Source organism: Taurulus bubalis, assembly GCF_910589615.1.
Source record: "Taurulus bubalis genome assembly, chromosome: 9".
NCBI classification, from domain to species: Eukaryota; Metazoa; Chordata; class Actinopteri; order Perciformes; family Cottidae; genus Taurulus; species Taurulus bubalis.
Window position 1 is genome coordinate 591,772 of NC_136597.1, and position 13,237 is coordinate 605,008.

General features: G+C 44.1%; 2 protein-coding genes across 2 annotated transcripts; both read right to left on the reverse strand.

Moving 5' to 3' along the window:
- Positions 1-7,500: 7,500 nt before the first annotated feature.
- LOC306740965 (phosphatidylinositol N-acetylglucosaminyltransferase subunit Y-like) lies at positions 7,501-8,392 on the reverse strand (the record flags this gene model as incomplete). Its single annotated transcript, XM_079223213.1, has 1 exon — positions 7,501-8,392. The coding sequence occupies one exon, from the start codon at positions 8,390-8,392 to the stop codon at positions 8,180-8,182; it is 213 nt and encodes a 70-aa protein (XP_079079339.1). The 3' UTR covers positions 7,501-8,179.
- Positions 8,393-8,610: 218 nt separating this feature from the next.
- Positions 8,611-10,100, reverse strand: pyurf (PIGY upstream open reading frame; the record flags this gene model as incomplete). Its single annotated transcript, XM_079224027.1, has 3 exons — positions 8,611-8,755; positions 9,703-9,902; positions 10,014-10,100. 3 exons carry the CDS (start codon positions 10,098-10,100, stop codon positions 8,611-8,613), a joined length of 432 nt encoding a protein of 143 aa, XP_079080153.1.
- Positions 10,101-13,237: the final 3,137 nt, after the last annotated feature.

Genomic DNA, 13,237 nt, shown 5'->3' on the forward strand with positions numbered 1-13,237 from the left:
TATGGTAAACACATGCGGGTGTGATGTCATGTCCCAGACGAGACACGGCGTCATGGGGTCAAACTCACTGCAAAGAACCGCTTTTAAATCGTGAAGATAAAGAAGCGTCATGTGAACGGAACCAGAGGACATGTAGCCAAATGTAACCGGTTAGTTCCGAGTTAGCTACTGTCCCTGTTGGTGCTCACTTCCGGTACGGCACTGCTTTCAGTTAGTTACAATTAGTTACAGTTAGTTACAGTTAGTTATTAGTTACAGTTAGTTACAATTAGTTATTAGTTAGTATTAGTTATTAGTTACAGTTAGTTACAATTAGTTATTAGTTACAGTTGTTTCCTAATGAACATGAACTACAACACTAAAGATGTAATGCTTTATCATAGACATTATGAACTACAACACTAAAGATGTAATGCTTTATCATAGACATTATGAACTACAACACTAAAGATGTAATGCTTTATCATAGACATTATGAACTACAACACCTCACACAGGCAGAGCAGAAGCATGCAGCGTTAGAAGCCTTCCTGTGTGTATACATTACAGGTGTGTTCCTGTCTCAGGTAGAATATGATGACTTTGTCCTGACCTGACTTCATGAAGCTGCTTTCATGTTTCCATGACTCATCACTGCTCTGTACAGTCTGATCCGCTGTGCTCAGGATGCAGCGGCTCCATATCTTACTGTACAGTCCATTCTGCTTCTCATACTAGTGAACATTACACATATGTGGCATTTTGTAGACTACACATACGATTAATCGAGAAAATAACAGTCAGATGAATTGATGAAGATAACAGCCAGATGAATTGATGATGAAGATAACAACCAGATGAATTGATGATGAAGATAACAGTCAGATGAATTGATGAAGATAACAGTCAGATGAATTGATGATGAAGATAACAGTCAGATGAATTGATGAAGATACCAGTCAGATGAATTGATGATGAAGATAACAACCAGATGAATTGATGATGAAGATAACAACCAGATGAATTGATGATGAAGATAACAACCAGATGAATTGATGATGAAGATAACAACCAGATGAATTGATGATGAAGATAACAGTCAGATGAATTGATGATGAAGATAACAGTCAGATGAATTGATGATGAAGATAACAGTCAGATGAATTGATGATGAAGATAACAGTCAGATGAATTGATGAAGATAACAGCCAGATGAATTGATGACGAAGATAACAGTCAGATGAATTGATGATGAAGATAACAGCCAGATGAATTGATGACGAAGATAACAGTCAGATGAATTGATGATGAAGATAACAGTCAGATGAATTGATGACGAAGATAACAGTCAGATGAATTGATGATGAAGATAACAGTCAGATGAATTGATGATGAAGATAACAGTCAGCTCAAACTAATAGCGTGTAATGAAACAGATGTAACGTTCCCTTTGGTGGAGGTCATTCATTCGAGGCGGTGGCTTTGGTTCCTATTGAGTTTGACTGTTGAACTGAGTTCTGTTTCTAATATTTAGTCTAGCCTCATTAATGTAAAACACGGCCAGTAAGTGAGCAACAGACAGACGGACAGACCAAGACAGAGCAACAGAGTCTGTATAACAGGTTAAGTTAGTGTTTATGAATAATAACACCATGCCTATAACACTGATATGTACCTCTATAACTCTGATATGTACCTATAACTCTGATGTGTACCTCTATAACTCTGATGTGTAGCTCTATAACTCTGATGTGTAGCTCTATAACTCTGATGTGTAGCTCTATAACTGAGGTGTACCTCTATAACTGAGGTGTACCTCTATAACTCTGATGTGTACCTCTATAATTCTGATGTGTACCTCTATAACTGAGGTGTACCTCTATAACTGAGGTGTACCTCTATAACTCTGATGTGTACCTCTATAACTCTGATGTGTATCTCTATAACTCTGATATGTACCTATTACTCTGATGTGTACCTCTATAACTCTGATGTGTATCTCTATAACTCTGATATGTACCTATAACTCTGATGTGTACCTCTATAACTCTGATGTGTACCTCTATCACTCTGATGTGTACCTCTATCACTCTGATGTGTACCTCTATCACTCTGATGTGTACCTCTATAACTCTGTGTCTTCCTCTCTGTTGAACAGACTCATGAGTGACTCTGAAGAGACAGATGTCTTCTGGGAGTCCTGGACTCGGACGCCTGAGAAAGGGAAGAAGAAGAAAGAATCCAAAAAGAAGAAAAAATGCCTGAAACGCAAAAACAACATGAGCATGAAAACCGATGAGAACATCCAGAAGAAGAAGAAAAAGAAAAACTCAAAATTCAAAGATGCAAGGGAGGGAAAGAAAGAGAAGAAAAGAAGGAAGAAGAAAGACAGGCCGGCGTTGGAAGGAGATGCTGGGAAGAAGCCTTACCCTCTGAGTCCACACAGCGGGGACCAAGACTGCAGGAAGAGAAGCAAAAGAAAAAAGAAGGTGACGTTTAACCTCTCGCCGGTCATCGCCTCCCTCAAACCTCCTCGCCGCGTGTCTTCGTCTCAGCGGTCCCCCAAGAAGAGCGTCCTCTCAGAGGACGCAGAGGACGCCGGCAGCTCTCCGGTCTCGGTGAAGGGGTTCAGCCACACTCCGGCCACCGGGTCCCAGGCCACCAGCGAGGACATGAACAGCCAGGACCTGTTCATCACCCAGAAGACCTTCAGTACGCCGCAGCCGTCCAGCGGGGAAGCCAGCGATAAGGCCTTCACTACGAGCCCTCAGGGCCTCACACCTGGAGACCAGCTGCAGCTTCTGGAAGGAGCGTACACATGTCCTCAAGGCTCACACTCCCATCACAGGAAGGCGAGCACGCCAAAGACACTGCAGGGGCTCACAGGAGGAGAGGAGGAAGAGGAAGAAGAGCGGTTCAGCAAAGCACCTCAGGATCTGAAGAAGAGGAAAAGGGTCAAAGCAAAGCTTCCTGAGGAGAGAGCAGCCTCTCGCCCTCACGGTGCGCTGAAGGCAAAGTCAGAGAGGCGTCCCCGTCCGTCCAGCCAGCGCTCTCCTTCCCGTCTGTCCTCCACGTCCACGGGAAGCTCTTCCACCCAGACGGAGAACTTCTTCACCACTGAACTCTCTTCTTACCTCCACTTCTGCCAACAAGGCAGAGCGACTGATCACCTGGAGGACCTGCAACCGCTGGACCTGAGCCTGCCACGGAGAGCCAGAACAGACCAGGGGGTGTGTTGGTCTCTACCGGGAGAGATGCGAGGCGGAGGCCACACAGAGCCGGGCCTGCGTCCTCCTGGCTCCTCAGACCTGAAGGACGAGCCCTCTGGCCTCCACCCCTGCACTGGAGGCCAAAGGGAACCCGGGTCTGCAGACGCCACGCCCTCCAGCGAGGACGAGCCCGCCGGGCGCAGTGGAAAGCTAGACCTGACCCAGGTGAGACCCCATGACCTCCTGCTGCTCTCACATGGCTGCTGCTGTCACACCATAACCAATGCAACACTTCTCTATCTATAGGAGTCCTGTTTGTTCAATGTAGTTTACAAAAGGAGGGAAGCGATCTGAATCCAATGCATCTTTACATCGTCTCTGTCAAACTCATGTTATAAACCACTCTAACGTACCGAAGCACCTGAACACCACTTTAAACTACGAACTGCATTATTACTCTGAACGGGTGGAAACATTCTATATTTCTCTTGTCAACAAACCCATTGGAAAGACCAAAAGCATTTATATTCATTAAGATTCATATGATCTTCTTCCTCTGTCCATAGAGCTCCATCAACACAAACACTAGTTTACTGCTGTACATATAGATGTGTATTAATAACCCTTTCCTGAAAGTAGTCTCCATCAGAAGCAGCATTGAGACGGAGGATGAATCTTTGGATGAAAACATGGTTCTCTGTCAATGTGCTGTAAACAATGTAAACAGCTCATATCCATGTGAATCAATGGGAGGGTCCTGTCAGGAGAACCAGGGATTTAAGTCTCAAACACAAACATCTAACAGGCTGCGTGGTTTTATTGGGCAACACAACTTGTATTCAATCATAAATGATCATTATATGTTGTGTGTCTTGGATTGCAACACATAACAGTGACAATGTGAGAAATATAAAAAAAAAACAGTGACAATGTCTGAAATAGACCTGAAACAAACCTAAAACAGACCTGAAACAAACCTGAAACAAACCTGAAACAGACCTGAAACAAACCTGAAACAGACATGAAACAAACCTGAAACAGACATGAAACAGACATGAAACAGACATGAAACAAACCTGAAACAGACATGAAACAGACCTGAAACAAACCTGAAACAGACATGAAACAAACCTGAAACAAACCTAAAACAAACCTAAAACAGACCTGAAACAAACCTGAAACAGACATGAAACAAACCTGAAACAGACATGAAACAGACCTGAAACAAACCTGAAACAGACATGAAACAAACATGAAACAAACCTGAAACAAACATGAAACAAACCTGAAACAGACATGAAACAGACCTGAAACAAACCTGAAACAGACCTGAAACAAAACTGAAACAAACCTGAAACAGACCTGAAACAGACCTGAAACAGACCTGAAACAAACATGAAACAAACCTGAAACAAACCTGAAACAAACCTGAAACAGATCTGAAACAAACATGAAACAAACCTGAAACAGACCTGAAACAAACCTGAAACAGACATGAAACAAACCTGAAACAGACATGAAACAAACCTGAAACAGACATGAAACAGACCTGAAACAAACCTGAAACAGACATGAAACAAACCTGAAACAAACCTAAAACAGACCTGAAACAAATCTGAAACAGACATGAAACAAACCTGAAACAGACATGAAACAAACCTGAAACAGACATGAAACAAACCTGAAACAGACATGAAACAAACCTGAAACAGACATGAAACAGACCTGAAACAAACCTGAAACAGACATGAAACAAACCTGAAACAAACCTAAAACAGACCTGAAACAAACCTGAAACAGACATGAAACAGACCTGAAACAAACCTGAAACAGACCTGAAACAAAACTGAAACAGACATGAAACAAACCTGAAACAGACCTGAAACAAACCTGAAACAGACCTGAAACAGACCTGAAACAAACATGAAACAAACCTGAAACAAACCTGAAACAGATCTGAAACAAACATGAAACAAACATGAAACAAACCTGAAACAGACCTGAAACAAACCTGAAACAGACATGAAACAAACCTGAAACAGACATGAAACAAACCTGAAACAGACATGAAACAAACCTGAAACAGACATGAAACAAACCTGAAACAGACATGAAACAGACCTGAAACAAACCTGAAACAGACATGAAACAAACCTGAAACAAACCTAAAACAGACCTGAAACAAATCTGAAACAGACATGAAACAAACCTGAAACAGACATGAAACAAACCTGAAACAGACATGAAACAAACCTGAAACAGACATGAAACAGACCTGAAACAAACCTGAAACAGACATGAAACAAACCTGAAACAAACCTAAAACAGACCTGAAACAAACCTGAAACAGACATGAAACAAACCTGAAACAGACATGAAACAGACCTGAAACAAACCTGAAACAAACCTGAAACAGACATGAAACAAACATGAAACAAACCTGAAACAAACATGAAACAGACATGAAACAGACCTGAAACAAACCTGAAACAGACCTGAAACAAAACTGAAACAAAACTGAAACAGACATGAAACAAACCTGAAACAGACCTGAAACAAACCTGAAACAGACCTGAAACAGACCTGAAACAAACATGAAACAAACCTGAAACAGATCTGAAACAAACATGAAACAAACCTGAAACAGACCTGAAACAGACATGAAACAAACCTGAAACAGACATGAAACAAACCTGAAACAGACATGAAACAAACCTGAAACAGACATGAAACAGACCTGAAACAAACCTGAAACAGACATGAAACGAACCTGAAACAAACCTAAAACAGACCTGAAACAAACCTGAAACAGACATGAAACAAACATGAAACAAACATGAAACAAACCTGAAACAGACCTGAAACAAAACTGAAACAGACATGAAACAAACCTGAAACAGACCTGAAACAAACCTGAAACAAACCTAAAACAGACCTGAAACAAACCTGAAACAGACATGAAACAAACATGAAACAAACATGAAACAGACCTGAAACAAACTTGAAACAGACCTGAAACAAACCTGAAACAAACCTGAAACAGACCTGAAACAAACCTGAAACAGACATGAAACAGATGTGAAACAAACATGAAACAGACATGAAACAAACCTAAAACAGACCTGAAACAAACCTGAAAAAGACATGAAACAGACCTGAAACAGACATGAAACAAACCTAAAACAGACCTGAAACAAACCTGAAACAGACATGAAACAGACCTGAAACAGACATGAAACAAACCTGAAACAGACATGAAACAAACCTGAAACAGACATGAAACAGACTAAAATGTCTTCAATCTTTTCTCAGACTGAGACATGAAGTTGGATTTTATGACTTGTTGCATTGTGAGCTCTCAACATAGTTGGGACCGTTATTGTAATCACACTTTGTTTGAATAAAGTTCTGGAACCAGGAAAGAGCATCAGAGAGTTTTAAACGGGTCGATAGGAGTCAAGGTGGAGTCCTGCATGAGAACAAACGCCAGCTGCTCCTCACAAAGAGTCAGATGTTCTTTACAATACATTGTTTTATATAATTGGTCTTAATGACGTTGCTAGTGACATCACAGTCTCACACACTCAAACAACTCTTGTCAGATCAACCCGTTGGCTCATGGAGCAGAGCTGAGCCCAGAGTGGAGGCTCATGTAAATGTTGTGTCTAACGCGCGTATCGAGGGTCATAGATCACATGACCTGTTCAGTAACAGCTTCATGTGCCTTCAGGTGAGGGCGGTGCAGATGAGGCTCAACGAGTCCTTCTTCTTCAGGACCAAGGGAGAGGGCCAGTCCCCGAGGCCACAGTCCCCGCTGATGAAGCTGGTCCACACAGAGGGGAAGCTCAGGAAGAGCCACTGAGGGAACCTCCTGAGCAGAGGCTCTGCTCCAGTAGGTCAACAGGTCACGACGTCCAACACAACCTGGTCCTGAGGGGTGAGACCCTGAGGGGTGAGACCCTCATGGGTGAGACCCTGTGCGGCGTTAACAGAGAACCTGAGGGGTGAGACCATAGAACGTTTCATGAAGGATGTTATGAGGAAGACTAAGAAGAACCCAGTCATCCTCATATTAATGTGACTTCATGTTGGAACTGTCTGTTAGACTGTTCTGTGTTAGCATTAGCATTAGCAGTGCAGAGTTACTGCCTCAGATATCCGTTTAGTTACAGCGTTCTGATGTTTCCAGGAAGCTGTCTGTTAGTGAAAGCACATCTTTTATCAATTAGTGTATTTATTGTGTCAAACCAGTGTTACTACTGTACAGTCTTTACGGTGTATTGTTGTTTCAATGAAGCACGTCACGTTGTGTATTATTCTCTTTATTCACCTCAATAGCAGAACACATCCACAGATAACCTCCATTCTGCCTCATGCCAACCAAATGTTCAGCTTCCACTGGGATGCGTTTCATGTACAGACCTGTCTTCTAGCTGTTGAGACTAACATATTAAACTTCTACCTTTTAACTTCTGCCTCATGTCCTGCAACGGGTCTATTTCCTTGAGATCGCTACCAACATGTGGATTACAGCATTTCACGGAGGAGCAACACTCGTCTATTAAACTCCATCGTAGCTCTGCTTGAAATGCGCCGATGAAAACCGTTCTACTTTCTATAACTCTGATATGTACCAGAGGGAGGCTAGTTGTGTAGAGGACAGAACAGGCTAGTTGTGTAGAGGACAGAACAGGCTAGTTGTGTCGAGGACAGAGGGAGGCTAGTTGTGTAGAGGACAGAACAGGCTAGTTGTGTAGAGGACAGAACAGGCTAGTTGTGTCGAGGACAGAGGGAGGCTAGTTGTGTAGAGGACAGAACAGGCTAGTTGTGTAGAGGACAGAACAGGCTAGTTGTGTAGAGGACAGAACAGGCTAGTTGTGTCGAGGACAGAGGGAGGCTAGTTGTGTAGAGGACAGAACAGGCTAGTTGTGTAGAGGACAGAACAGGCTAGTTGTGTAGAGGACAGAACAGGCTAGTTGTGTAGAGGACAGCTAGTTGTGTCTGAAGAGCTTGATCCCGATCCAGCTCCACAGGTGGAAGAAGACGTAGACCGGGATGGTGACGGGCAGCAGCAGGCTGTAGAAGCACAGGCTGCTGCTGCTGGTGCAGCCTTGAGGGAAGTCCTTGTCCACGGCAGCCGAGTAGAACAGACCCAGCAGTGACACCATGGGGACCAGGCCCACCATCACGGAGAGGGAGAACATGCTGCAGGCGCTCTGATCACGGCTGGACTCTGACCAGCCCAGGGGATGGATGGTTCTGTCAGCCGTTGGACGGGACGCAGTACAGGTTCTTACTGGAATACAACTTAAGCCACGCAGGGTCCAGTTATCGTCTTCAAGTCTGGGCTTGGTTCAGGTTCAGGTGTGTGAAGAGGTTCTAGTCTCGTGAAGAGGTTCTAGTCTGGTGTTGGGAGGAGGTTCTAGTCTGGTGTTGGGGAGCTGGAGGCCTCCGGGTCTTTCTGCAGGAGCCGGGCTTCCTGAGGGATCATGTTGGGGATGCCGTCGATGACGGGATAAGCGATGCCCAGCTCCTCGTTGATCAGCTCGTTGGTCTCAGCCTCGTACCTGTGGAGAGAGCAATGATCAGTGATCCATGACTTTAAACCAAATGTCCATGACAAACATTTAGTGAAATCTGGGTGTAAACAGTAAAAAGTGAGTAAATGTAGTATTTAAACTAACAATGAGAATACAAAGCATACAGTAAACCTTAAATGACACAAATGAATGAGATTTTATTTTGAGTCTTTCTTTTAAAAGCATATTCATTATTTCAAACTCATTGTAAATGAACATCATGAACACATGAATATAACACATGACTTTTACTAAACTTTTGGGGATATTTTTTTTTTTTCTTTCTTCAAGGACTTTTCCAGGTCTGGAAATAACCATTTTAAAACTCCCTGACTTTTCCAGGTTTTCCATGAGGTAAGAACCCTGAGACCCAGAGAGTTATCCTATGATGTCCTCACAATTATCATTTTCACGATGCAATATTTACAACATGAAAGCTGAACTCATCTTTCCCACAGCACCTGAACGTTACATCCGTCACTCCCCACAAGTCATGACACTTGTTGATGTTTATCTCAGAATACCAGTTTATCTCTACATTTATGAATTTAATCTCGAGTTTCTTTTTATTTCAATTCAACCTTGTTTTTAAAACGATGAAATAATAATACAAAAATGTAAATTATGTCATCGTTTTAAAAACAAGGTTGGCAATATAAAAAAACTCGTTTTAAAAACAAATGACCCTAATACGTCGCCGTAGATAGAAACATTTCATCGTTTTAAAAGCAAATGACCCTAATACGTCGCCGTAGATAGAAACATTTCATCGTTTTAAAAACAAATGACCCTAATACGTCGCCGTAGATAGAAACATTTCATCGTTTTAAAAGCAAATGACCGTAATACGTCGCCGTAGACTGAAGTGTCGCATCTGTTTCGGGCACTAAAGAGGCCGCACATCCGCCGTCACGCTAGCCGCCCTTCAGTCTCACCTCAGCGGCTTCTTGGACAGCGGACACACCAGGAGCTCCAGCAGAGAGCCGTCAAAGGGCCGCTGCTCCGCGGCCTTCGCATCCGAGAAGCTCCTGCCCGACGCGGACCCGGCGGCTCGCCTTACAGCGGCAGTCTGCACACGGCCCGCTTCCGTCACCAGGCGACCCGCAACACTACGATACATGACCGGTCTGCCAGACTAGAGGAGACCCGGATGTAGGAAGAGCTCGGACAGGAAGCGCAGGCACCGTGTCACCGACATACGAGTCCTCTTCCTGCGAGAACCAGGGCCGTCATCAGTTCGCCTTACGGACTTCTTTAGCGATCCCCGGCCCCGGTCCCGGCCCACGGCCCGGCACCGGCCCCGGCCCACGGCCCGGCCCCGTGTGAGCGACATGTTTACATAGCCTTGTGGAGATGTACGATGACAGATGTTATCTTATCTTTGTCTTTCTCTTGTCTTTTCTCTCTCTGCGGCTGCCCATGACTTGTTGGATTAACTGTGCTTGAATGTATTTTACCGTTTGCTACTGTCAATTTATGAAACTGTACTTGTGCAAATTATTGAATACAAAAAAAGAAAGAAAAACGTGAAATCAACAACCTTTAACCGGAAGTATAACTTTGAGGCGGTACACTTCTTCTTCTGCGTTTTTCTTTTGCCCTTTAGACGTGACTTGTGTTGCTGCCCTCCACAGGACAACACATGAACACATTTAGGAATTCAAACGTAAAAATGGTTCATAATAAATAGTAATATGGTTCATAAAAATGCATAAAACTATACCCTGAACCCTCAGGGCTGATGACGTCACCTCTACTTGATGGTGTGAACATGAATGACAGCAACATATCACGTGAATACATAAACACACGTTGTACAGTTGTGTATTTACTTTATATTCACTGATGTGAACGTCTTCCTTATGAGATGAGACGTTTCAAATAATCTATTTACTCGTTTGTGTCAAAACAGCTTCAATAACAAAACGAAATGTTTGATATATATATATATATATATATATATATATATATATGTATATGTATATACATACATACATACATACATACATACGTGTGTATACATATATATATGTAAATGTATTTTATTGGCTAAACGCCCACGTGTCTCTTCGTTTACCTTTTTTGTTACGTCTCCATGCTTCCATGGTAACTGTGTGTTTAACGTCACATTGCTATGCATTGTGGGTAATTCCCTTTCCATAAGTCAGCATCTACTGCTGCCTTACTAAAGGGTTCATAAAGGCTCAACATGTCTGAGACTCAACCCTCTACGACCTGAAAGGGACAGAACCAGACCCTCACGGAGAGATTAGTTTAGTAAATAACATGATCTAATAAACTGTGAGGCAGATATATGACATAATGAATATAGTCATATATTGTATATTACACAATGAATATAGTCATATACAATATATGACATAATAGTTATAGTCATCATGTGAGATGTTTCCTCATCTGTCCACATGGTGGCAGTGTTGCACTCTTCAGCTCAGTAGAGCTCACTGTGATCTGATCTCAATATGGATCCAGAGTATCACAACGACATGTAAACAATATGAATTACTTATATTTATATAGTCGTGTCATTCTGTTCCATGAATGAACTGCACCTGGTGAGTAACAGTGAGTATTGTGGTCACAGACGCTCCTTAGAGGGACTCTACCTCTTCATGCGGTTCTGGTTCAGAAACAGTCATCACATGCCTGCATGTTGGGACGGCCACACAGCGCTCTGTTCTGGAAGCAGGACCTCTACACAGAGGTCACGTAGAGGTCAAACAGGTCTACCAGGTCTATCTCACCAGCAGCAGCATGAGGTCCCAGTTACCCTCACACACACACACGTTACCCTCACACACACACACTGCATCATATGACTCATTGCTGTGTGAGGAACATCTGGACGTGACTGACTCTTTTAACACGGCGTGTCTCAGTGAGTTGAGATGTTAGAAGGAACAGAGTCACTGAGGTTCATACAGGCAGCCAAAGAGAACCACTTCAACGTCAAGCTGATGTGTGTAATAGAACGTTTCATTGCAGGTCCACATACAGTGTCACCGCCCAGAAGAGTCCAGCCCCACTGCTTATTGAAAAGAGGAATTCAGACGTTCTACTTTCCCTGTAGACGTATTCTGAAGCACCAGCGTTCCTGCTGTCTGCGTCTCAGGCTCAAACGGCTATGAGGAAGAACGGCAGCGTGCTGCTCTCAGCTTGGCTCTAAACGTCCTCAGTCCTGTCGCTCGTGCTGCATGCTACGTGCTGCATGCTACGTGCTGCATGCTACGTGCTACGTCCAACAGCAGAAATGGCGTCCCAAAATATGACTGCAGTGGATGTTATGGAGGATGTTTTCCAGGGTACATCTTACAATGTAGTGTAGGCGACTGAAAGAGACCAGCAAGAAGGGGAATCATGATGAACCGCAAGTCAAAACCAAAGCTCTGCATTCCATCACAGCTTCCTCCACATGACCTGATGAACGTCTATACATGCTGTCACTAAATATCTCTGAATACAAGACAGCGGGAGGTTTGTTCCATACGGACTCATATCTTTAAAACATGAATAAGCCTCACCAACAGACGGCTCGGACTTGAGGAAAGTTAGCGGCTCCTCGTCAGAGAACAACACACTGACCAGCTGCTGCTGCAGACCTGGTGAGCTCCGTGAGGAGACGTGCACAAGGTCCCAGCCAGGAGTGTATCTGTTACATGCTGTGAGTGATCTGCTTCCTCCCAGCAGCTTCTCCTCTTCCTCACAGCAGCTTCTCCTCTTCCTCACAGCAGCTTCTCCTCTTCCTCACAGCTCCCTACGAGTGGGAGGAAGAGCTGTGCTTGGAAGGCAGCAGCAGAGCGAGGTGCTTTTCTTCTGACAGATCCCTCCTCCTCCTCCTCCTCCTCCTCCTCGTCTCATCCCACCCGTCAGAGCGTTCACAGACAGAGTTCTGCTGAAGACCTCTTCAGGCGGTTCCAGGTCTCCGGTGAGTAAAGGAGACATTGAGGCAACCCGGGGGACTGGAGGCAAGATTCAGCAATAACACAGGACTCAGAGACAGTAGCACTTTAACAAAACGTGTCCTCTAATAAATAGCTTTGGGTTAAACTCAACAGAAGGTTCCTCCCGGTCTTCGGTCTGAGAGGTGAGGACCCGGTTTACCTCGTGGCCGTTGGGCTCCTCTCCAGAGCTTCAGGGATCCTCCTCTCCAGAGCTTCAGGGATCCTCCTGTCCAGAGCTTCAGGGATCCTCCTGTCCAGAGCTTCAGGGATCCTCCTGTCCAGAGCTTCAGGGATCCACCTGTCAAGAGCTTCAGGGATCCTCCTGTCCAGAGCTTCAGGGATCCACCTGTCAAGAGCTTCAGGGATCCACCTGTCCAGAGCTTCAGGGATCCACCTGTCCAGAGCTTCAGGGATCCTCCTCTCCAGTCTGCCTCTTTCCTCTTTTCTGCGTCCCAGCTCTGAGAATATCTGCTCCCTCTAATCACCTGACGGGCTGCAGGTGTGTCCA